This window comes from Alosa pseudoharengus, unplaced genomic scaffold, assembly GCF_046254945.1.
Source record: "Alosa pseudoharengus isolate Yale_2024_CS ecotype anadromous, Long Island Sound unplaced genomic scaffold, YU_APseudo_1.1 YU_APseudo_1.1_scf_12, whole genome shotgun sequence".
Lineage (NCBI taxonomy): Eukaryota > Metazoa > Chordata > Actinopteri > Clupeiformes > Clupeidae > Alosa > Alosa pseudoharengus.
Window position 1 is genome coordinate 32,782,106 of NW_027468587.1, and position 26,500 is coordinate 32,808,605.

Below are 26,500 nucleotides of genomic sequence, written 5' to 3' on the forward strand. Positions count from 1 at the left end.
GCAGTGGAGTGGAACGTGGCGCTAACGCTAGCCTAACATTGACTGATGTTGATGCCTGCCCACAACACTCAGTGATTCTCCCTCATAAGGAAAAACAACTACAATAAAAAAAAACTAAACAAAACAAGTCTGGGGAGCGATGCGCCATGTGGCGGCATGTTGTTGCTGTCATAAGCTGTCTTGTTCGTATGGGGGGATTAGATGTGATGGGGGGGGGGGGGTACCCCCAACATCTCCCACCAATGAAAACAACATGTCTGACTGGGGCAATGCAGTGACCAGACAGGACACTGCCCCAGAGAATTGAGGGTAACCGGGGGGGGGGGAAGAGAGAAATGATCAAAAGGGAAAGAGAGAGGGATATAGAGCTGGAAAGAGAGAGAGAAAAGGAGACGGGGCTGGGGAGTGGGGCGTGGGGCGTGTGTGACACTTGACAGTGTTTACACAACAAAGAGTCTGCACTTCTCTCCGTTTCCCCCACTGTCTGCCTGCGCCTGCTGCATTTCCAGGAAACAGGGCTGGAACATGCTTTACGAGAGCTCTCCGGGCCAGAGACGCGCTCGCCTCCTGTAGCACTTCATTTACAATTAAAACATCCCACTTTCAGCCGTCCGCCTCCGAGCGGAGGAGCATGACGTAGCGCCCGCTGCCTGGACTTCCTGAGTGGACTTGTTGTCCTGCTGGAGGGGCTTAGGAGGACGGAGGATGGACAGAGGGCGGGTGGAGTTGAAGAGCTGACCTGCGTCAGACCTCTTTATTGTCAATGGCCTTCAGTTCAGTATGGAAGCAATTACTGGAGCGCTTTCCGACAATCTACTCATATAAGTATATTTCACAAAACACTAGCAATTCATCGTCTGCGCAATTCACCGTCTAATTATCCATGACGATCTAAGACTAATTAAAGTTTGTAAATATTTCCTAAATAAATGCTAAGTTATCCAGCTCATAACAACAGGAGATGAGGGACAGCAGTGAAGTCATGCTCGCTGTGCGTGTAATGTGTGTGCTCTGTGTGAGCAGTAGCCATCGTTTAGTGCGAGAGGATGTTTTTAGATGCTTAGTTTGAGAGAGTTACATCTGGAAAAGAACGGTGACTCAGAGGGAGAGAGAAGGGAGGAGAGAGGAAGAGAGAGGGGAGGTGAGGGAAGAGAGAGGGGAGGTGAGGGAAGAGAGAGAGAGAGAGAGAGAGAGGGGAAAAAAGAGAGCGGTGAGAAATGAGAAAGTGAAGAACAAAACATTGGGCAAGATGGAGAAAAAGCAAGAGTGAAAGAGAAAATGGCAGAGAGAAAACAAGGGGGGGGGGGTGAACGAGACAAATAGCGAGAAGATAAAATGGGCATATAATATGTGTGTGTGTGTGTGTGTGTGTGTGTGTGTGTGTTACCTGCTTTTGGACGCCGCTGAGCTGCTGCACCTTAATGATGAGGGAGGCGGTCTGGCCCTTGTACTCGATGGTCCTCAGCAACGTCCCCACGTTATCGATACTGAAGGGCTCCGACCAGCGCCAGTTCCCCCAGCCCTCGATACAGATGTGCAGCAGCTGGAGGAACACAACAAACACATACACACACACACACACACACACACACACACACACGCAATCACGCACAGCCACACACACACACACACACACATAAAACATACATGTATTAATTGGAAAAAAAAATCAGGCTCAAAGTATAATCTAATCATTTTGCAATCAAAGCCAAGAGGATAAACATGGAGAGAAAAGGTATCCACAACTTCTTAAAATATACAGACAGATTTTTCTTTAATTGTTTGATTTTCTTTATCTGATGCCTTGTAATATGTAAACCACACACACACACACACACACAGACACAGATGTGATGTGTGTGCCCAAACAGAGTACCAAAAGACTACCAAGCAGCACAAATCCCTTTTCTAATTTGGTTCCTATTTATGCTGGTGCACATGGCAAGTAAACAAAAGGGGGAGTGTTTACGGATTGTTTGTTAAGAATAAAACGCTTCCTGTTTATGGAGCTAAGCGTGCTTAAGGGTGTGCGGCAGTTGGAGTGATGGGCTCGTGCGGGTCACACACAATAAACTGAATAGAAAACCGCTTGAGAAACACTCCCAGATGCGGGCGGCTTCTGATGCTCGCTCTCCCCTCTCGCGCTAAACAAGCCTCCAATAAAAACGAGGCTTTCTATCGCTGCCCGTGATCTTGTCAAGCGACGGGCTGGACAAACAAGTGAAGTAATACACAGTTTACACAACGGAGCCATCTTCATCCATTAAAGGCTGAGCGGTGACCTCCCAGAACTTAGGCCGCTTAAAAGGGCCAACGTCATTGCCAAGTTCAGAAAGAACAACTGACGAGAGGGAGAGATAGAGAGAGAGACAGAGAGAGAGGGAGAGATGGAGGGGGAGCAGGGAGGATAAAAAAGAACAACAAAGAGTTGAAACGGTGAATGAGGTTCTGAGGATTTGCACTTGGGCCTAGCCTCCACGCGCTGAAGGGTCACCCGAACACCGAAAGCAAAACAAATTAGCGGCAGGGGTCAGTGGCGGAGTGGACCCTGGCTGAGGCGCGTTGTTGCTCTGAACCGGTGACTTCTCCGCGCGTTTGAAGACGACTCCGGTTACCAAAACAGAGGCCAATCAAAGCCTGAATCCAATTTCTGGAGGATCATCCTCCTCCAGAGGGGGGAAATGACATCATAGCGCAGCGATCTCCTGGCGCGGTGAGTCACCAGGAAGTGGCAGAGAGGTGTAAACAACGCGCCGGGGCGAGAGGAAGGAGCCGCACCTCTGATCCATACGCTCCTCTGTGTCATTTCAACAGTCCACTTTATCGGGTCCATTTAGCGCTGACCTTTGGTGCGGAGCCATTACAGTATCCTTCCCAGACTCCTTCGAGGGACGCGCAAACATACACACACATACACACACACACACACACACACACACACACAGACACACTCACTCTTTGTTTTACTTTGCCGGAGAGACGCACAGTGAAAAGGTGACACCGCTCGACTGGAATTGCGAGACATGACCACATGAAAGCGTTCAAAGCGAAGGTGTGGCCAAAAACAACGTGGCCAGAAGTAAAGGACACCGATTAATGACAAGTCACTCTTTCATCCCTGCAACCCCCACCTCCACCCCCACCTCCACACCAAACCCCATCCTGTCTTAAAAGTTTCCTTTTTTTTGCTTGACCCCAAAGCTGACTCTTTAAAGCGGATCCAATCTAGCCCCCCACCTCCCTCCACTGCACGAGGGTGAATGCCTTTGCGGAAAGCCGAGCCTTCCTCCACATCTGCGGGGCCGTTAATACCGTCCAGCGAGTGCGACGGTGACTCAGACAGAAAGACAAACACCGAGACGCTGGGCTCGGCCCCCCGGGCCCCCTGAGGGCCTCTGCCGGCCCCCGGGGGAAGGCTCAGCGGATCCGTGCGGGCCCGAGCGAGGAGGCCCAGGCGAGGAGACCCGCGCCGCGTTTCATCTGGGCTTTGTGAGCGCTGAGCAGACGCTAGTGGCTGGAACCAAAACATCTCTCTGTCTCGGCGCTGACATCTGGGCGACTGAGTGAGTGAATGAGTGGCTTTCAGAGACGAGGGAGGCGAACAAATGCCCTCACACCATCCACTGCTCTATGTCATCACAACGGCCGCCAGTCCAAGTCAAGTCATCTCCCTGCAACCATGAATCATATGCTTGTGTGTGTCTGTGTATTTCTGTGTGTGTGTGTGTGTGTGTGTGTGTGTGTGTGTGTGTAGGTGTGTGTCTGTGTGTGTGAATGTGTATGTGTACTGTGTGTCTGTGTGTTTCTGTGTTTGTATGTGTATGTGTGTGTGTCTGCGTATTTCTGTTTGTGTGAATGTGTATATGTGTGTGTGTGTTTGTGTATTTCTGTTTCTCTGTGTGTGTATGAATGTTTATGTGTATATGTGTGTCTGTGTGTTTCTGTGTGTGTGAATGTGTATGTGTATATGTGTATCTGTGTATTTCTTTGTTTGTATGTGTACAGTATGTGTAGGTGTGTGTCTGTGTAATTCTGTGTGTGTGTGAATGTGTATGTGCTATATGTGTGTCTTTGTGTGTGTGTATGAGTATGTGTGTTTCTGTGTGTGTGTGTGTGTGTGTGTGTGTTTCACAAGATTTCTACGTGCTGAATGTGATTCACCCGCTCTGTGCTCACCTTCTTCTCCCCTCTTGGCTGCACAACTGAGCCTCTCCAGTTTAAAAAGCACAGTGCTAATTGTGTTAATAGTTGTCCCTGTTTTCATGAGGGCCGATCATTTGCCCTGTGCGCTTTTCTGGTCAGCGCGGGCACTCTTACAAGTAGCTCCAAAACAAATGCTGACCCAGCGCCCAGGACTCCTTTAAGAGTACGCGGGGGTGGGACTGCACCGCCCGAAGCTGGCCCCCGACCGGCAGAACGGTTCCAGAACGCTTCTGGGTTCCAGTTTCGATTGGACAGAACACATCTGGTTAGGGCCTATTAGGACCCCAGCAGTTATGGTAAGCCTTTGAGTCATAAATTACGGCATGCCAGCGCTTGTGCGCGCCCTTAACGGTAACATTAGCCCCGACCTGCCCCGACCCTTGCAGCCGTGTAATGAGTTTAGAGGTAAAATCCTCGAGCTGCTCTGGAGAACCTCCGAGCCCAGGGCCGGGAAGCGAGAGGGATAACGGGCCTGGCAAGTGGACAAGGCCCTTATTGGTCCTGCAGGGAAAGCAGCGAGCACATATTTCCCAACATGCAGCTGTGCGAGAGGCCGCGGCCGACTACGCGCCGCTAACACCCACCTCTCCCGCGCGGAGAGAATGTGCTGTAAAAATGTCGGTACCGCGAGGCCCAGTTGATTGCTGGCTCAATGCAGGGCCACAGCTGTAGGCTTCCATTATGCCCCTGAGGTGGATATACGAAGTGACACAACATGATTGGCTAAAACTACAGGCCCCAGGTTTCAAAAGGCACTCGAGCGGGCGCAAGCTTCAGCCCTGTCACTTTTGGGCTCGTCTGGCATATTTCAGGGGTTACCCGCCGCGTGAGTGGCTTCTGCATGTCCCGGGACTTCTTATTATTTCTAGCGTAACAACACAAACATTCTACCCGTCGCCTAGGTGACGCCGATAAGTTCAAACAAACACGCCGGGGCCCTGACACATTCACAGACAGTGTGAGCCATCAGTAACGTTAATTACACAATGAGTCAATCAAGCGGCAGAGAAATCCCCCGGCAGAGTGTCTAGACCAAGCCCACAGGGTTGAACGGGGGCTTTTTTTTGGGGTCACGAACATGTTTTCAAAGCAATTTCCTGTAATAGGAGTTCGGCTAGGATGGGCCAGGTTCTTCATCATGGGTGAGAAACGCTAATGACGAAAGCTCTAGGCAGGAAAACCACTGGGGAGCCATGAAGACTAAATGTTGTACCCATTCACAACAAGAATGCAAACAGAATGCGCACTGATACTAAGGAAGTCATGAATCATTGCGTTTGTGGGTGACAAGCAGAGTGTATCAATCTAAACTGACACAAGCAAAAATGGGGAAAAATAAGCAGACTGTGTCAAAGTGTGAGTGAGTGTGTGTGAGTATGTGTGTGTGCCTGTGTGTGTGTGTGTGCATACTGTGCTGAGATCACATCTCCAGCGCTTTGGCAACTGCTACTGTGACAGACACACACAAACATGCACACACACACACACACACACACACACACACACACACACACACACAGTCACACACACCACCCACTCCTCAGGGACAGACAGGAAAAGGCATATCCTTCCAGCATTTTCTTCGTTAATGGCCTCCAGCTCCCTTTCTCCCTCGCCCGCCCCACTCTCGGACCCGCGCGCAGGAATGCGCTCGCCTGCCCGTAACGCTAGCGAGGCGGCCAGACGCAGTCCACCACGCTAGGGTAATCGACGTTCCATTGTCCTCGGGAGACTTGCGGGACCCGCCTGCAGAGCTCCCGCCGCCCGCTGCCCCCGATCCGGAGACACAGCCACGGGGAAATTGGAAGCATACCACCCCCGTCCTCCACCAACCCCCACCTCCACCCACCTCCCCCACCTCCCCCAGCTCCCACATTGTTCTCCTGGAAGATGGGCCGGAGTGCGAAACAGGGCCCTTGTTGTCTCGCGTCGGCAGGGCAGAGAGCAAGCCACGCACCTAATGGGAAGCAGGTTTCTCCGCACAGACAGACAACAACAGAGTGAGGAAGGGGGGGGGGGGGGGGAGGGGAAGAGGAGGATGAAAAAAAGAAAACAGGACAGTTTTTCAGTGGCATGTCCGCCTCAAAACATCCAGACAAACAGGGGGGGGGGGGAGAGAGAGAGAGAGAGAACAAGAAGAACAGAGAATACACAGAAATAACTAAAAAGCAAGAGACAGAGAGAGAGATGGAATGAGAGAACGAGAGTGACAGAGAGGGAACAAGGGACACAGAAAGAAAGAGGGAAAGAGAAAGAGAGTGACAAAGAGAGGTGAAATAGGAACAGAGAGAGAGAGAGAGAGAGAGTGACAGAGAGGGGGGAGAAAGAGAGAGAGAGGGGTCCAGACAGTGTGCCACCTCCTTCATGCCTGCGGGCAGCAGTGTGTGGCTAAAGAGTGTCTGGCAGTAGTGTCTGAGGCCCCACAGGCTGTAAGCCCCAACACAACACAGGGGAGGACACAGACACGCACATACATACATACACACACGCAAACACACACACACACACACACACACACACACACACACACACACACACACACACACACACACACACACACACACACACACACACACACACACACACACACACACACACACACACACACACACACACACACACACACACACACACACACACACACACACACACAGGGCAGATTTGCAAGTAAATAAAGCGGTCTGCTGGTTGTGCGAGCCTTTGATTGTGGAGAGCAGTCTTGAGCAGGAGATGAGGGGAGCGTCGGCCCCAAATGACCCCATTTCTCCATTCCTGACCGTCCCAGCCTGATGAGATGGGGGAAGAGAGGGGGATATCTGCTAGAGACACTGCATGCGAGGCAAGTGTCTGCGGTGTGGATGATACAACCCCCCCCCCCCCAAAACAAAACAAAGACCAGGCTGTCTGAGTAGTGGCCGTGGAAACCGCGGCGGAATGCGGTCCAGTGTCTTTGCAGTCTGATGGACTGTGGTCAATGAGTGAACTATAGAATGAGCGAGAGAATGAGAGACAGAGACAGAGAGATAGAGAGGGAGATAGAGAGAGATAGAGAGAGAAAGAATACGAGAGACAGACAGACACAAAGAGAGATGGAGCATAAGATAGAATGAGAGAGAAAGAGAGAACCTGTGAGAGGCAGAGGCAGTAGAGAGAGAGAGAGAGTGAGAGACAATAGGAGAAAATGAGTGAGGGAGAGGGACAGAGAGAGTGAGGGAGGGAGAGAGAGAGAGAGAGAGAGAGAGAGAGAGAGAGAGAGAGAGAGAGAGAAAGAAAATGAGTGTGTTGTTGTTCCCCTCTACTTTGGTAACCACAGGTCTGAGCGCTGGGGAGCGCAGTGGCGGTAGCAGCAGCAGCCAGTGGTGCCGTCTCAGAGTGCAGGAGCCACAGACACAGCAACAGTACTGATGTGGGTCGGCCCAGCACTGGCCCAGCATCACCCCAGCACTGCCATCCCACTAACACACACCACTGCCATCCCACTAACACACATCACTGCGGCCAGACTCAAACAATAGCCCAATCCTGTGTGTGTGTGTGTGTGTGTGTGTGTGTGTGTTTGTGTCTGTCTGCCCTCACTCATTCACACAAACACTGGCCTCTTTTGTCTGGCCTCCTGCCCCCATGTTTATGAGGCTGGCGCACGGGCGTGCAGGGATTGGTGCGGTGGAACAGGGGAGCCCTCGTCAGGAATCACACAAACAAGTCTGACCAACGGCCAATCCTGTTAAACAACTATGACCACAAGCGCCGCTGCCCTGGAGATCTGGCAGCGCACTGCTTGTGTGTGTGTGTGTGTGTGTGTGTGTGTGTGTGTGTGTGTGTGTGTGTGTGTGTGTGTGTGTGTATTCACAGCTGCTGTTCTGGCTGTTGTAGGTGTGAGAGTCAGGCCTCTGGCTCAGTGAGAGGCAGTGCTGGAGAGGCTGAGCGTGGAGGAGCAAGTGTGTATGAGACGTGGAGGAGCAAGTGTGTATGAGACGTGGAGGAGCAAGTGTGCATGAGACGTGGAGGAGCAAGTGTGTATGAGACGTGGAGGAGCAAGTGTGTATGAGACGTGGAGGAGCAAGTGTGTATGAGACGTGGAGGTGGTGACGTGGAGGAGCAAGTGTGTATGAGACGTGGAGGAGCAAGTGTGTATGAGACGTGGAGGAGCAAGTGTGTATGAGACGTGGAGGAGCAAGTGTGTATGAGACGTGGAGGAGCAAGTGTGTATGAGACGTGGAGGAGCAAGTGTGTATGAGACGTGGAGGTGGTGACGTGGAGGAGCAAGCGTGTATGAGACGTGGAGGAGCAAGTGTGTATGAGACGTGGAGGAGCAAGTGTGTATGAGACGTGGAGGAGCAAGTGTGTATGAGACGTGGAGGTGGTGACGTGGGCTGAGTGTGGAGGAGCAAGTGTGTATGAGACGTGGAGGTGGTGACGTGGGCTGGAGATGGGGATGATGGGGGAGCGGCCGCTCACAAACAACACGTGAATACTCACAGGTTCACCTTATCACACACAAACACACACCACACACACAAACAAACTCAAACATTCTGTCAAAAACACACACAGCTGTGGGCAGCTGTGGCCTACTGGTTAGCACTTCGGACCTGTAACCGGAGGGTTGCTGGTGTGAACCCCGACCAGTAGGCACGGCTGAAGTGCCCTTGAGCAAGGCACCTAACCCCTTACTGCTCCCCGAGCGCCGCTGTTGATACAGGCAGCTCACTGCGCTGGGATTAGTGTGTGCTTCACCTCACTGTGTGTACACTGTGCGCTGTGTGTGTTTCACTAATTCACGGATTGGGATAAATGCAGAGACCAAATTTCCCTCACGGGATCAAAAGAGTATATATACTTATACTTATACAAACTTCTCTCTTCCTCACACACAAAGGCCTGTTCCAGCTCTGTCTCTATCTTTTTCTGTCTGTCTGTCTGACTCTCGCACACACAAGTACACACACATACACGTACACACATACACGCACACACACGCACACGCACATGCACACGCACACACACACACTTTGCTTCTGACTCCAACATTCCATGAATAAAGAGCGTAATGAACTGCGCTGGCCCAGTGGACAGGTGTTGAAGCATTTACTGAGAGCCGTGCTGTAGGCAGGGGAGCAGGGAGGGCCTGACCAGGACGTGCTCGTAAAGCAGCGCATGCTAACACACACACACACATACTGTACATGCACGCACGCACGCACACGTACACACACACACGCACACGCACACGCACACGCACACACACACATACTGTACACGCACGCACGCACACGCACACACACACATACTGTACACGCACGCACACACACACACACTGTAGATGCACGCACACACACACACACACACACTGTGCACACACGCACGCACGCACACAGGCAACAGAGCGTGGGGTGCACAGAGGCAGGAAGTGCTTCATTATTAGTCAGGTTTATGAGGTAAGAGAAAAAGAAAAAAAGTGTGTGTGTGTGTGTGTGTGTGTTGTTACTGGCCCTGCATAGAATAAGACTGCTGAGACGGAGTATGTGCACTCAAAGACAAAAGAGAGAAAGAAGGGATATGGGAACACACATTCCATATGTACGCAAGTGGAGGAGATTCTCCAGCATGTGGAGAGAGAGAGAGCGAGCGAGCGAGAGAAAGAGAGAAAGAGAGAAAAGCATGTGCGAGAAAGAGAGAGAAAAGCATGTGAGAAAGAGAGAAAGAGAGAAAGAGAGAGAAAAGCATATGAGTGAAAGAGAGAGAGAGAGATAGAGAGAGAGAGAGAGAGAGACAGAGAGAAAGAGAGAGAGAGAGAAAGAGAGAGAGAGATAGAGAGAGAGAACGCAAGAGCGAGCTGCACCATACTGCAGAAGAAGGGAAGATGAAAGCGTGTTTCCCAGCGTGTCCGTGCGGCCGGCACGTCACGGGGATTTTGCGTGGGAAAACAAACAGCGTGGCGAGTGCAGCGCAGCGCCATCCAGCTCCTCTCCGCTCCTCGCCCGCATCGCCGCTGGCCTCGTCATGCGAGCGTAATTACGCTAATCCTGCACACACACGCTCCATTTCCAAGTGTCTTCCCCCCAAGGACACTCCCAAGGCCTGGCCTCTGCAGAGGGCACGGGGGGATTTGGGAGGATGTATACAGACCAGGGAAGAGGAGACAGGCAAAACAAATATGGCTGTCAGAGGACGGCAAACGGGGATGTGTTGGACTTCGCACAGGCCAGGGCGAGGGATGCGCCTCATCCTGTTAACATGTGTGGCTCAAACACGCTGGCAGTAGCCCGAGCTTCTGATGTACGTGTGAGTGTGCGCTTGTGTGTGAGTGAGTATGTGCGTGTCTGTGTGTCAGTACTTTGTTCATCAGATGCACAGATAGACACAGTGTTCAGGAGTCAGGAGCATCTGTGTGTGTGTGTGTGTGTGTGTGTGTGTGTGTGTGTGTGTGTGTGTGTGTGTGTGTGTGTGCCCATGAGGCTGCTGACACATGTGTGAGGAGGGACCATATATGTGTTCACACCTCATGAAGGTGGTCAGACTCGGAGACAGATCTCTGCTTAGAAAGTGTGTGTGTGTGTGTGTGTGTGTGAGAGGCCAGGACCCCGTTCCTCATACACTCTCACACACTGCTCAGGGGGAGATATAGTGCTCTTCGCGGGCTCCAGGGGCTGCAGGGGGAGACTGGGATGAGGTGTCCCTGACAGCAGCATGGCTGGGGGGGCTGGGGCCTCCACTCTCTCCCCTCCCCTCCTGCTCCTGCTCCAGGGCCCTACTGGAGGCCACTGTCTGTTGACTCTAAGCTAAAGTGTGGCGCTTTAGCACTTACACAATAGGGGCATAGGACTTACATACACGCCATACACACACACACACAAACAAAAACACACACACAATGTACATAAACACTGTTACACAACATGTGGGAACAAAACACAGACACACTTAAGACACACACACACACAAGACACACACACACACACACAAAGACACATGCATGGACCCGGACAGGCCAGATAGCGGTGAAAGCCAATGTAATGAGTGTGTGGAGGTTGAACGGTGCCCGTGTGTTTATGGAACCTGTCGCTCTAGTTTTCTCAGAAGAGGTGTCCAGTAAGAAGGACCTTCATTTCCTCTCAGCGGAAGGTGGCAGAAGAGTGATGGGGGCGGTAGGGGGCCGTAGGGGGCAGATTGCCCCAGTGGGGCAGGCAGAAGGGGGCAGATTGCCCCAGTGGAACAGGCAGGGGCAGGTTCATCTATCAGTGTGGGGGCACCTCGTCTTAACTAATGTGGCCCTCAGGGCTACTGACCCTGGACTCTCCCACACCAACTCCCTCTGTCTCCTTCTCTCTTCTCACTCTCTCACTCCTTCATTTCCAATCACACATACTCCTTTTCTCTATTTATTTTTCATCTCTTTTTCTTTCTCTCTCTTTCTTTCCCCTTCTCCTCCTTTCTGCCCTCACTCACTCTCTCTCTCTCTTTGTTTTTAGAGCGGCGGTCCCCTTGTACTACAGATGGATAGCCTGGTCTTAACCTGTCACACAGCTGTACCCCAGAGGCAGACAGCTCAATTCATTCACAATAATGAAATGATCAAAACCACATACCTCACCTTCAGAGGGAGGGAGGGAGGGAGGGAGGACTGAAAGAAAAGGAAGGAAAAGTGCGTGTGATAGAGAGAGAAGGAGGGAGAGAGAGAGAGAAAGAAAAATGACAGCCATGTGGCATGGCAAGCGACAGGAACTTGGTGAGATTCATTACCTTCAGACTTGATCCCTCAGTCTGTTCTTAATTCCTGCAAATGTGGGCTCATGACACACACACACACACACACACACACACACACACACACACACACACACACACACACACACACACACACACACACACACACACACACACACACACACACACACACACACACACACACACACACACACACACACACACACACACACACACACACACACACACACACACACACACACACACACACAGAGCCCCTTACTCTAGCCTCTTCATCCTTTCCCTCTCTCATTCTTCTTTATAACCACATACTCTTTCATTTGACCTTATCTTTATCTTTCTTCGATTCTCTCTCTCTCTGTGTGAGTGAGTGTGTGTGTGTGTGTGTGTGTGTGGGGGATCACTCTGACACGTCCACGTCTCCACTAGATCCCCACTGAACACATATTGGCTCCCTGTTAGCCATGGAGTGTTCTTCCAGCCAACGCTGACAGTCCTTGACAGCCGCTGCCCCCATCTCCCCCCTAACCACACTAACCACAGGGATTTTCACCCATCCGTACTTCCACTCATCCATCCATCCTCCCTCCCTCCCTCCCTCCCTCCATCCCTCCATCCTCCTGCGTTCCATCCATCTAGCATGTGTATCCTGTGATGGAGCAGCGCAGATATGTCAGTCATCTCTATCTACCCTGCAACAACACACACACATTGGAAATACATCCAGGGTGTGAGAGATGGATGGAGAGATAGCGTGATAGAGAGAGGGAATGAATGAATGAACCAGGGAGAGCGCAGAAGTACCACCCCCCCCCCCCCAAACACACCGTGGTCCCTGGTGAAGAGGTCAGACGCGACACAACGCTCCAGCTGAACACACATGGTCACTGATCACATATGTGTGTGTGTGTGTGTGTGTGTGGGGGGGGGGGGGGGGGGGCGTTGTGCGCGAAAATGACTAGGGTGTGAAGGCATGCCAATGATATGTATGTGTGTCCGTGTGTGTGTGTGTGTGTGTGTGTGTGTGTGTGTGTGTGTGTGTGCGCGTGACACTCAGCAGGCCTGGCAGGCTCTGACCTTGTGGCCTTCTTTCTGACTCTCACCATGCATGTGTATGGGTCCATTTACTGTTGACCTGCAGATGCGTACGCCTCCATAAATATACCTATGTGTGTGCGCGCATGTGTGTCTGTGTGTGTGTGTGTGTGTGCGTGTGTGTGTGTGTGTGCGTGCATGCATGTGGGTACATACCGGTATGTGTTTAAGAGTGAGTGAATGAGCATGTGTGTGTGTGTATGTCTGCATGTGTAAGTGTGTATGTAGATGTGTGTGTGTGTGTAGATGAGTGTGTGTAGATGTGTGTGTGTGTGTGTGCGCATGGATGTGTGTGTGTGCGCGCATGGATAAGTGTGTGTGTGTGTGAGTGTGTGTGTGTGTGTGTGTGGAGGGTGAGCAGAGCGGAAAGCGCAGAGGGACGGATCACTACACAGCTATCGGTGGATCAGCTCCGGATCCAGAGAGCTCAGCAGGGACACACTCATATCTCAGCCATGATGTCATCCCAAAACACTGGCCAGACCCTCACAGCCCACAGCCCTGCCTCTGGGTTTGTGTGTTTGTGTATGTGTGTGTGTGTGTGTGTGTGTCTGTGTGTGTGTCTGTGTGTGCGCGCGTGTAAGTGTGTGTGGACAAATATACATACATATTATATCATTATCATGTGTATGATATGGTTATAATGAATATATTAATATCTAGACCTATAGTGTGTGTGTGCTCATGTGTGTACGGACAGGTATGAATGTGTGTGTGTGTCTGTGCTGTAGGATAGCTGTGAGTATGCACTGTTGTTTAGGAAACAGCTCTGAAACTGAATGGATGCACTGATGAAACTGATTCAGTCACAGACCAGAAACACCCAACTCTCTGATGAAACATCAGTCACAGAACAGCCAACTCTCTAATGAACCATCAGTCACACACCAAGCACACAACGCTCAGCGTGACACCACTGATCTGGGAGAGAGGGAAGATTCTGGAAGGAGAAAAGACACCCGACCTTGGGAAAAGTCCTCATTCCTCCAAGCATGTAATGCTCTCTCTGGTCTCTGTGTCCCTTTAGTTTCAGTTGGGTAAATAAACCCAAATGCAGCAAAGTGAGATAAAATGATGTGCGCTGTCGACACGTTGGAGAGAGAGACGTACGATATGCCTATCAAACCCCCGCCAAAGCCCGCGCCAAAACTGTAAAATCACTTTTTCTGGCTCGGTGCATCTCTCCCTCCTTCCCTCCCTCCATCTCTCTCTCCCTTTCTCTTTCACACAAGCTCTCATCTTTTCTAAGTCCTTACAAATCATGTATGAGTAGAAACCACACTATTATGCAAATATATGGGAAAACAGATAGAGAAAGTGAGAAAGAAAGAGAGACAAATAGAGAGAGTGACACAGGGATGACTTATGATCAGCATGATGATACTCTTCTGAATCCTTTGGATGCTTGTGAGAAGAGCTCTTTATGTGTGTGTGTGTGTGTGTGTGTGTGTGTTTGGCCAAACCTGATAGATGCAGTGTAAGTGTGTGTGTGGTGAGATGGGCGATGTTTGACGCTCTGACTGACTGGGCTCAATTCAGGGACCTCCTGGGAGCAATTAGACTCATGTCTTTCCTCAAACGGGACAGTGTGTGTGTGTGTGTGTGCACGTGTGTGTGTGTGTGTGTGTGTGTGTGTGTGTGTGTGTGTGTGTGTGTGTGTGAGGTGCAGAGGGCGTCTCTGGGAACCAGGCGCTCTCTCCGATCATGCCTGAGCCCTCCGCCTGCCCCCCCCGGTCCTGTCCCCTCTTCCCACAGCCCTCTGACCACAAACGGGCTACAGCTAATTAATCTTCCCTCAGCTGCGCTGTCAGGGGGAGATGGCACACAGACCGGCCTGATGAACACAGGAACGGCACGAGGGACAAAAACAGATGAAGAGAGATTGAGAAAAGATGGCTATTAAGATAGGGAGGAAACAGGCAATCAGAAGAAACTTTGTACATGTGCATCTCCTGACACCATGAAAGGCCTATCAGGAGAAGGGCAGCTTGTACCAACTCTCCCTGTATAGCAGCTTGAATGAATATCAGCTGTGTATATATCTGTGTGCATGTGCGTGCGTGCGTGTGCGTGTGCGTGTGCGTGTGCGTGTGCGTGTGCGTGTGCGTGTGCGTGTGTGTGTGTGTGTGTGTGTGTGTGTGTGTGTGTGTGTGTGCTTCTCAAAGCTTATTTTAGATTTTCATGCTGCTTTTATGAGCTTTTATTTACTAGTACAATTACTAGTGCTACACAGTGACTTACCTTTGGAAGCCCTGTACTGTATGCACACAATCATACTAACAAAACAGCTTTGCATGTGAATCTGAAGAGAGAGAAGCCATAGGCCTCCAGCAGACCCCCATCCCCCTGCCCACCACCCTGCCGTTCCCTCCCCATCCCGGGGCCGCTGTGCTGGGTGGGGGGTGGGGTGTGGGGGGTGTGGTGTACCTGGGGGGACTTGTGGGAGCGCCAGCTGTACTGGTGGCTGTTGAGGCAGGCCAGCAGCACGTTCTCGTCCGTGTCCACCTGGCCGAAGCGCAGCATCTCCTGGGTGTCGTTGCAGATCACGTAGTGGCTGAACACCAGCTCCTCAGCCTCCGGGTTCAGGTTCTGGAAAGAGAGAGAGAAGGAGAAGGAGAGAGGGAGAGAGGGGAGAGAAAGAGAGAGAGAGAGACAGAGAGAGAGAGAGAGAGAGGAGAAAGAAGGAGAGAGAGAAAAAAGGAGATATAACGAGAGAGAGAGAGAAGGAGAGAAGGAGAGATTTTTACAACTGATTTATTGAACCATCATATGGATCAGACACCTAAAAAAGTCCAAATAAACAATATCTTTGAAAAGGTGAAACCAAGTTTCCAGAACAGTACATCTAAGAATTGACAGAGAAAAGTGACAAAATTCAACAGCAGTGTCACAGCAGTGTCTGGCATGTCTGACATCCAAAGCTTTCTCATACTGTGCAGCATACACCACTGAAGCTCAGCAGAGTTTTTTGAAATAGGATAGGCAGTTAGGAAATAGGATAGGCAGTTAGGAAATAGGATAGGCAGTTAGGAAAACATGTCCTCCACTTTGTGTCAGGTCTCCCATACATCACAATTCACGGACAAAATTACTTAGGATCTTCTTACCTGACATGTGTACAGTATGTGTGAGTGTGTGTGTGTGTGTGTGTGTGTGTGTGTGTGTGGGGGGGGGGGGGGGGGGGCGGCAAAGAGACAGTGAACGAGGGGGAAAGGAAGAAAAAGAAGGGATGAGAGTGAGAGAGGAAGACAGAGAGGGACAGAGTGAGTAAGATAGGAAAGAATGATACAAAGTACACAGTGAGTGGGAGAGAGAAGAGAGGGGGAGATGGACAAGATAGAGCACAAGACTGAGAAGGAAAGAGGGAGAGAGACAGGGAGAGGGGGGAGGGAGGGAGGGAGAGGGGGGTGAGAGAGACAAAGAGAGTGTGAGGGGAACAGAAGTGTGTGTTTGTACAAGAGCGTCCAGATGCGCCCTGCCTCGGTATATGATGGAGAATGTATCACACATGTGTGTGTGTGTGTGTGTGTGTGTATGTGTGTGTGAGTGCTTACATATGAGCAGGATGTATGACTGCAGTTCTGGGTGAGTAAGTAACCATTGTCCACTTGAGTGAGCTGACATCATCACAGGGGTGGGGTGGGGTTGAGAGAGGGGGGGATGGTTATGGGCAGGAAATGGATCATGTCCAACAACCCCTGCACCCCCCTGACCGCTCCCCCCTCCCCTCCCCCTCCCTACCCTGACCCCTTGCGGGGCTGTACAATGTAAGCAGACCCCACCACATCACCTGGGCCTTGCCCATCCTCTGGCCAACTCACTCGTCCAGCCAAATCAACTCAGCATGCCGCTACTTGTTCATGTCTGACTGATGGTGGTGGACATTTTTGCGCCATAAATGTAAACAAGCTTTTCTTTTTTCACCATGACGTCAAGTGCCTGTCACACAAGATTCTGCTTTTGTTTTGGGTAAAACTAGCAAGCGGCTCACTGGACTCCCATTCCTTGCAGTGGAGTCATCAGCAGCTTGAGATGATGAGCAGAAAACAAGAGGAGCATGACTCCGTGTGTGTGTGTGTGTGTGTGTGTGTGTGTGTGTGTGTGTGTGTGTGTGTGTGCAAGTCAACTTTGTTTGTGGGTACGTACGTTCCACTTGCGGTTTTTTTTCCACCCTCCTTTGACAGCTCCAAAAGTAGGGCCTACCACAACACTGATGTTCCCCTGAGGACTATGACCATGAATAACCCCGACCCTTCCACCCCTACCCCACCCCACTTCCCATCGATCCTCTACGCACCTCCTCACTGCTAAAGTGGAAAAGGCAAATCACGCTCATCTGACAGACAGCTCCGGCTCTTTGGACTGGCCTGCGTCAGCTCGCATGCGAGAGTGGACACCTCATTTGTTTGCTATTGCAAAACACACCGTGGCCAACCCGGGGCCTGCCGGACCGGACCGAGCCAGATCTCGGCGCAGAGGTGCGGCCCGGGCAGTGCCGCGGTCCAATCTGAGTCAACCGGGCCCCTGGCCCGTCCAAAACACTACCTCGCACGTCCTGCTGGAATTTCCTTTGGTGAGTAACCTTCGAAAGAAAAAAAAAGAAAAATGAAAAAAATAAATAAAACAGCCCCACCACGCCCCAGGACTAAGTGACGTTCCCTCAGAGCGCCAAAAGGCAAAAGTCAAAATCATCCCCTAAAAACCTGGTCCCAGCAGCCTGTGGGCTCATATTTTAAAAGGCAAGGAGAGGAAAGAGGAGAGAGAATGTTAAGAGGGTGCTGGTGATACAGCGGCCGCAATAAAGCTGAGACAACTACTGCCAAGCACGTTCTGCTGTTGCGTTTGTCTCCGCTATTGAAAACGGATGGGGAGGTTTGGGTAATGAAAGAGAGATATGAGAGAGAGAGAGAGAGAGAGAGAGAGAGAGAGAGAGAGAGAGAGAGAGAGAGAGAGAGAGAGAGAGAGAGAGAGAAAAGGAACAGATATACTGTAGTTTGGACAAGAGTCTCTCAGCTCTGGTAGAACAGCTGGGAGGGGAGTCTGAATCCTCTCGGGGTTTTTATGGCGGAATGCAATCTGTGTCCGGGGCGCGAGAGGACACCTCAGCTTTACCGACTCCTCGCCGCCCTCCTCAGGGATGACACTGTAAGCCCTTGTGTTTGATGGTATCGGTTTCCATGGGGACACACGACACCGGGATCAAAACCGCCTCAGCCCCGCTACTCTAAGCTCTCTCCGGCCATCGATACTTTTTATAAGTGCAAATATAAACACAAAGATATTTGATAATCGACAGTTCCTCCTTGTTAAACAGGCAACAGTGACTCCTTCTCATTGGATACCAGGCCCAGGGGAGACGCGGAGTATCGACTAACGTTAAGCGAGACGTCTATTTCATTAATGGGGAGTCGCCTCCAACAAAACGCAGTGTTCAGACGCCGCAGACATATATAACACGGTTTTAATGTCAACAGGCAACAAAACCCTATCCACTGTGAGAGACAACATTATTCTCTCCAGGCGACACACACACACACACACACACACACACACACACACACACACACACACACACACACACACACACACACACACACACACACACACACACACACACACACACACACACACACACACACACACACACACACACACACACACAGAGGTTAGGCGCAGTAAAGCACACACAGCCATGAGAGGTCGTGGAGTGTGTGGAGAGCAGGGATAATCTGCCTGCGGAAGACGGGGAATGTTGGATTCCACATGCCTTCCTCGACAGGAATCCGATAGCTCTGGAACAAGTCTTCAGAGAGGGCGAGGAGGGGAAGAGGTGGGCTGGTGCTAGTGGTGAGAGTGCTGAGAATAGATGGCTCCCCACTCCATCACTTCATCTCTCTCTCTCTCTCTCTCTCTCTCCCCTCTATTCATTCTCTCACTCTCTCTCCATGTCTCTCTGATATCCCTGACTTACCCACCCCAGACCCCCAACCCTTGCCCCCCCCACCACCCACACACCACCCATTCGACCGTGTACCACATCAGAGCCGGCTGGTGGCCAGCCTTGACACCGGCAAGTGGGGAAATGACTGTGGCGATTACACCACTGCACTCAGCCGTGGAGTGTGTGTGTGTGTGTGTGTGTGTGTGTGTGTGTGTGTGTGTGTGTGTGTGTGTGTGTGTGGGTTAACATTCTCCCCCCGTACGGTCGTTGCTGATTCAATCAGGATCAACTGCTTCCAGAGGACACCTCACACACACACCCGCAGCTCCCCCTGCCAGCATGGCTCTCATTTTAATTGCACGTTAGAGGTTATACAGTATGCACGCTTTTGAAAAGAGGAGGAAAGAGAAAAAATGAAATAATGGGTGAGAAAAAAGGGAGCACAGAGTAAAGAGAAAAGAAAGAAAGAGAGGAATGTTCCATGCAAACAGTCGCGTCCTAACAGGCTCTGCAGAAAAGTGGCCGGGAGTTGAAACCTCTTTTTTATTTTTTGGTCTTTTTACTGTCGATCGAGTTACTGCGCTGACCCGAGCCCTTCCCCAGTCAATGGCAAAACCCACGCACGAGGCCTGCCTGCAGATGCCGGCACTGCCTAGCCCAAGCCTCTCGCGAACACGCGCACTGCGCCGCTTGGCTGAGCTTCGCTCGGGAGGGTTACAAGGTTCCTGCCTCCGTTCTCTGTTGCCACTAGTCCAAAACAATGCATGGAAAACAAACACAAGACGCTTAAGGGAAATATTGGTGCAGTGGGCTCTGATAAACATCGTCAGATAGTGATTTCAGCAGATGTTAGCGCTGTGTTTCATAACTGACTAATTGGTACCAGTGATCAAACCTGCCCACAGAGATACTGCCGCTGTCATGGCGATGACTAGCAGAGCCGTGTTTTTCTGAGAAAGGATATCAGCGTTGTTCGAGCACTGTGGGATCAGCTGGGAACAATGGCTGTATTTATGACGGGATTAAAAAATCAAATAAGAACAATGCGAATCCCGGCTACTAATCAATATTGTAACGAGGAACAGGCGCTCGCATCAGATCATCGTTTGAAGATGCACAGAGCAGGGATACGAGTCTGAATCCATATGACATCAAAACGCATTCCGTGCTCCCAAAAGCATGCTTTCAAAACAGGAAGAGCTACATAACACCATAAATCACCGCAAGTGCTTTACAGGAAAGAGAAAAAAAACTTTTCGATTCTCACTGTTTCCCAGACATAAAACAGTCAAATGAAAGAACCTTCTAGCAAGAGAAACAAGGAAAGAGAGGGAGGGAGGGAGGGAGGGAGAAAGGGATATAGTGTAACAGAAAAGAGAGGAAGAGAAATGATAGAGAGAAATGGAAAGAGAAAATAGGGAGAGAGATCAGAGAAATAAGATAATGACAAAAATAGATAGATGATGGATAGATTGATAGATAGAGGGTTAGAGAAAGAGAGAAAAGAACAAGGGAACAAAACCTGGCCTGATCTCATCAGACGAAGTGTGTGTGTGTGTGTGTGTGTGTGTATATTGGTCTCCCGAGGCTAGTATATGAGTCAGCAGGACGCGGCGGTAGCCAGGCCAGGCTTTGGCAGGTGTGTGTGTGCGCCCAGCGCTGCTGAGGCATGTGTGTGTGTGTGTGTGTGTGTGTGTGTGTGTGTGTGTGTGTGTGTGCGTGTTTCGCCGTGTTTTCCTGGGCGCCACTTCACACGCAGGCGTCCTGGCTGCCAGTCCCGGGCCTGGCACGGCCCTTTGCAGCGGGCAGTCAGGGAGGCAGCGGGGTCCAGCTGAGCCCAGTCCAGACCAGTGGATGCTTGCGGAGCTGCTGCTGCTGCTGCCGCCGCGGTCTCCGTCCAGCTCCAGCCCTTCCTGGCCCCGCCGTTCCACTCCCCCCAGCGTGCCGAGACCGGGCCTTCCAAAGGGGAGCCGTATTTCACGAGAGCTAGTTATCCTGACACCGGGGCGATAGTTTACGGCCTAATCCGACAGAGGGGGGGGGGGGGGGGGGGGGGGGGGGGGGGAACTGGTGAGCGCAAAGAGAAAAGAAGAAGAAAAAAAAACATGACCGACGACTACTGAAGCACACCCAAAAATTCCTGGGAGCGGAGCACGGAAGATTCCCCAATAAACTGTCAATGTGTGCGATCCCAATGGCGAGCGTGTGGACTCGTGACCCTAGGCGCCCTCGGATGCGGGCCCTGCTTTCACAGGGGTAGGCACCGATTGCGCTCAGCGGTCTGTTTCAAATGAAACGCAACTCCCATCCAGCGCGAGTCTCCCGCTGGATTCAACAGAGCGCACCTCGTTCACTTTTTTAGTGCGATTGTTCTGCCACGGACGTCAAACGATTCCGAGAAGTGCGCGCCACGCTCGCAGCTGGGACGACGTGCGAACAGTAAATAACGATTCTCTGAAAGAAGAAACTAAATGCTTGGCTGGTGGTGTGAGAGTGTGTGTGTGTGTTTGTGTGTGTGTGTACACGTGTGTGTGTGTATGTTTGTGTGTTTTGTGTGTGTGTGTGTTTGTGTAAGCTTACCTGCTGCCAGCCTTTGACGGCCGTGTCCAGCGTGTGCACCATGTGCTGGCTGACGGTGGCGAAGACGGGCTCCACGAACACGCTCCCGTCCAGCGTCCGGTGCTGCAGCCCCTGGGTGACGGCGGCCTGGCCGCGCAGACTGAAGGGCCGCACCAAGGGCCGCAGCGTCAGGTTGCGGTACTCCAGCAGCTGGCACTCCAGACGACTGGACAGGCTCAGCTCCTGGTAGAGCTGCGAGGGCCGCCGCCCGCTCCACTGCCGCAGGTAAACACGCGGCTCGTTCACACCAATCAGCATGTACTCCTGCTCCTGAGGTAACTTCCTGTCAGACAGGAAGGGGCGGAGCCGCTGGCATGGGGCTGAGAGAGAAAAAAACGATGAAATGCCTTTGTTTAAATTAGTTCTTCATCTAATAATCTGATATGGGCAATTAAATTAAACCTTACTACGATGTGCCTCCAGAGTTCTGGACATACAATTAACCCCAAAACATACTATAACAGCATGAATTAATATAAAAAGTACTTTAAGTACTATTTATAAATGGATCTTGTGTTGGGCTCTCTGAAGCATGAATTAAGGCAAAAAGCCAGAATCTCTACAGGTGGTGAAGGCAAGTTAACAGCGCTTGTGTTTGACTACCTGTGCCCAGCTGCTCCAGGTGGTGGCACAGTCGGAGTTGGATCTGTGCCAGCTGCAGGGAGATGCCCACGGAAGGCACGAACCAGGGGGCAAAGCAGGAGTCCACGCGGGTGCATGCGGCCAGGGCGGTGGGCGACACCAGCTGGTCACACTGGAGCTGTGAGCCCGACTCGCTGTCTGAGCTGCAGGGCACAAAGGACAGGAAGTACATCACTCAGCTGGTAGACAGGAAAGACAGCATTGCATCAGTGAGCTGCGACTGGATATAGAATGTTACATCAGTGATCTGGGCAAAGCAAGATGAGTATTAGATGCTTTTGTCTACAGTGACATGAAATAAATCAATAAACAAATCAATAACATAATAATACATCACTTTGCTACTACTATCAGACAGCTGAGACTTCCTGTGGTAATATTTACACAAAAATAAAACAGCTAACATTTCCACTGACAACTGTTAAGTGCTGCTTGCTTCTCGTGACAATGAGCGTGATCAGAATCTAAACAGCTGATTAGCATGGTAGCTCCATCGCTAAGGGGCATCTGAGGAAACATCTGGATCGAGTACAGCCATACTCTGACTGTACTGGCAACAGGTAGGCTCCTGCCGACTGAACAAAAAAAAAAAATCTTGAAAAAATGTTGCCTGGAGACATTATTTGCATGTCATGGTACATAAACATGGATGTCTTTGTAATTGGACTAAATGACCATTTGTTCAGTAATTTGTAGCTACTATGACTTCACCATAAAAAAACCACCAGGAACCTTCCAGAAGGGAGAGCTGGGGCATTGCTCTTAAATGATAAGAATCACATGTTGAAGCTTCTCTGACTTCCAGTTGGCCGCAGCAAGCTCTTGCTTTCTCTTTTTTTCCCTTTTTTTTCTCTCCTGTTTGCTTTTTGGGAAACTGAAAGCGGGGGCAGTTGAAACAAAGAGTTAAGGGGAAGGGAATCAGTTTTGATCAAAACGGACAAATAATTTAAACATAAAGGAAATGTACTGTTTGCAGTATGATTATAATGAAATGCAGATGTATATTTTGTTTTTCGCTGGGATGGGGATTTTTTTTCTCTCTCCCTTTTTTCCCCTTTCTTCCCCCTCCGTGGTTCAGTTCTTCACTTACATGTTTTCTTATTCCTCCCATTCTGGTCCTCCGGAGCTCCTAAAGCCACACAGAATGTGGGCTTGGCAGCTCAGTTGCTACTCCCCGAAAAAAAGAACATCTCAAAGAATCAGAGAGGAGGGGAGTGTGTGTGTGTGTGTGTGTGTGTGTGTGTGTGTGCGTGTGTGCGTGTGTGTGTGATGAGAGAGAGGGAAAGAGAGAGATATAAAGGGAAATGCACGTGTGTCAGAGAGGGAGAAAGGGAGGGAGAGAGAGAGAGAGTGTGTGAGAGGTAGAGAGATGGAGAGAGGGACTGAGAGCAGGAGCTAGAGGAAGAGTGTAAGTACACACTGCTGGTGTTTGGCAGGTTGGCCTTGCCCCACCCCAGGAGCTTGGAACACACAAAGCGCCTCACCGCTGAGTTTTACCGCACCCCCCCACAGGGAACCTGCACACACACACGCACACACACATGCTCGCTCCCTCTCTACCCCTTCCTCAAAAGCCACCCCTCCCTCGCCTCAATTAGACACACTCAAGGTAAGCAGGAAGGAATCCGGATCGGCCATGACAGCCACTCGGTGTGCTGGGAAATCTCATTAGATTCATCTGAACCCTGTCCAAGCACCGCTCCCTGGGCTGCTGCTGGCCAGATGTGAGAGAGGAGAGGAGGAGAGGAGGAGAATAGAGGAGAGGAGAGAATAGAGGAGAGGAGAGGAGGAGATAGAGGAGAGGAGAGGAGGAGAGGAGAGGTGAAGAAAGAAAAAGTGGGGAGAGGAGATGTGAGGAGAGAAGATGAGGGGAGAGGAGGAAAGAAAGGAGAGGAAGGGAGGGGAGAGGAGAGCAATGGGGAGTACAGGGTACAAAATGAGACAGTAGAGAACCAAAAGACAGGAGCAGAGATTGAAGTGGAGGTGAGAAGTTACAGTAGGATGAAATGAAGAGGAGAGGAGAAAAGAGACCTTTTCCTTCTTTTTCGAGGTGTGTGTGTGTGTGTGGGGGGGGGGGGGGGGGGGGCAGGCTGGGAAGAGAGTACACTGAGGCTGATGTGTACCTGCCAAGTCTGTGTGTACGTGCATCTGTGTGTTTGTGTGTGTGTGTGTGTGATTGTGTCCGCAGTTACCTCTGCTCGTCTCCTGTGTCAGTAGTGCTGTTGACAACGACCCTCCAGAGGTCGGAGGCCACCAGCTCTCTCTGCTGATTGGCCAGGCCGAGGCCCAGGCCCAGACTCAGGCTGGGCAGCTGCAGCTCACACGCACTGCTCTCGGACAGACTGAAGTCCCGGTAGGGCACAAACGCCCGCTGGATCTCATCCCAGTACTCCAGACTACAGGGAACCTGCTCACATGCGCACACACACACACACACACACACACACACACACACACACACACACACACACATGCAAGTGCACACAAGCACACACACACACACACAGAGGACAGAAATAACACACATTAGTAAGCTCAGTGGAAGTGGACAGTCTCGCTCCAGGACGCACGCACATCATGTGCACAAATACAGACAACCTCTATTAGCCATCAACCTGCTAATATTTCATGACATCCATTAAAAGGAGCAAAATAATCACAGCAAATTACTTCTGGCTGAATGGAGTAACACAGAGAATGAGTCAGAAAGGGAAATGACAGGCAGGACAGGAGAAAGAGAGAGAGAGAGAGAGAGAGAGAGAGAGAGAGAGAGAGAGAAAGAGAGAGAGATAGACTCTCTCTCTTTGATTTTCCACCACTACTGGGCCTGGGTCTTTACTGAAGAAACAGCACTGACCAGGCTTATTAACTCAAGAAGACGAGCTCCTTGGTCTGTAGTTAGCGACCGTATCTGGACAGTGGATACTGCCCAGCAGAGAGCGTAGCACGCTGGCCCGACCGGTCCATCCAGTCCTGTCTGTCGGAACCAAACCCACTCCAACCACATACTGCATGTCCAACCCGGTCTGTCAAACCCACTAGTAAGTTGGTAGTAGTACCACTAGTACTTAACTAGTGATTCAGGTCCCACACCACAGGTAACTGCAGATGGACTAAGCTAAAAATAAAATATATAATAAAGTAAAATATAAAATAATTTATTATTAATAATCATTTGTTAATTTAATTAATTTTAGGCTGCCCTATTGAGTGGATCTGATGGAAGTTGCATGGAAGATGAAGGGAGTAACAAAACAACCAGATCATAAACAGGCCAAAATGCCAAAAAAGTCATTTTTTTCTCTATTAATAAGAGGCAGATGGTGTTGTGTATTGTGTAGTGTCAGTGCTTCTGACATGCACGAGGATGGCGTCCCGCCCTGATTATTCAAAGCGCTCCCACACGGCGGTGTCAACAGCACACCTGTGATCCAGGTGAGCCAGGCCATTCAGCAGGGCCACCAGCACCAGCTCTGGCAGCTGGAAACAGTCCAGGACCACGCAGCATTCACACAGGGTGTGTGTGTGTGTGTGTGTGTGTGTGTGTGCATGTGTGTGTGTGAGTGGGCTTTGCAACGGTGGTGGTGATGAGGTAATGGGGGGGTTACGCAACCTCGGCGTGCCACACAGGTCTTCTCCCCCTGAAAAGCACAGCCTAATTACACCTGACAAACCCCTTTCGCACCTGACCCTGGAGAGGAGAGTTTCCACCGAGTTTCCACCAGCGGCGGCGGCCCACCTCAGAGGCCGCGCACACACATGACCACGGGGGCCAGCAGGCCTCTTCCTCTCTCCCCCTCTGCGTCTGACACACAGCAGAGAGAGAGAGAGAGGGGGGGGGGGGAGAGAGATATGGAGATGGAGAGAGAGAGAGAGAGACACATGGAGAGAGAGATGGAGAGAGAGAGAGATGGAGATGGAGAGAGAGACAAACACGGCACGCCGCACTTCTCTCCCTCGTTTACCTCAGACCTCGTCCGTGTCGGGCTTCTCCTGCGGGATCCCCCCCCCCCCCCTCACAGAAGCCTCAGTGGAAACAGGCCAGAGCGGCCATCTTGAGGAGACAGGGGCCTGTGGACCAGGCAGCTCCCGTGTTCGACCACCTGTCTGCGTTTAACCCTTCGCGCTCCGCCGGGCCATCTGGACTGTGTCTCCCGCCCGGCCTGATTGTGTGTGTACGCCATGGCATAAACACGGAAAGACCGTGGATGTCTGACACATCACGAATGGTGAATGTTAAGGATATGTGTGTGTGTGTGTGTGTGTGTGTGT

The 26,500-nt window shown here is 51.1% G+C and overlaps 1 protein-coding gene across 1 annotated transcript in view; it reads right to left on the bottom strand.

The window, feature by feature from the left end:
• vps13b (vacuolar protein sorting 13 homolog B) overlaps window positions 1-26,500 on the bottom strand; it is a 330,552-nt gene that overhangs the window by 31,691 nt on the left and 272,361 nt on the right. The window contains exons 41-45 of the mRNA XM_076281294.1: window positions 24,421-24,635; window positions 22,190-22,371; window positions 21,548-21,906; window positions 15,454-15,615; window positions 1,388-1,543 (exon numbers count right to left, since the gene is read on the bottom strand). Coding sequence (XP_076137409.1) covers window positions 1,388-1,543; window positions 15,454-15,615; window positions 21,548-21,906; window positions 22,190-22,371; window positions 24,421-24,635 — 1,074 coding nt within the window. The remainder of the gene's footprint in view (window positions 1-1,387; window positions 1,544-15,453; window positions 15,616-21,547; window positions 21,907-22,189; window positions 22,372-24,420; window positions 24,636-26,500) is intronic.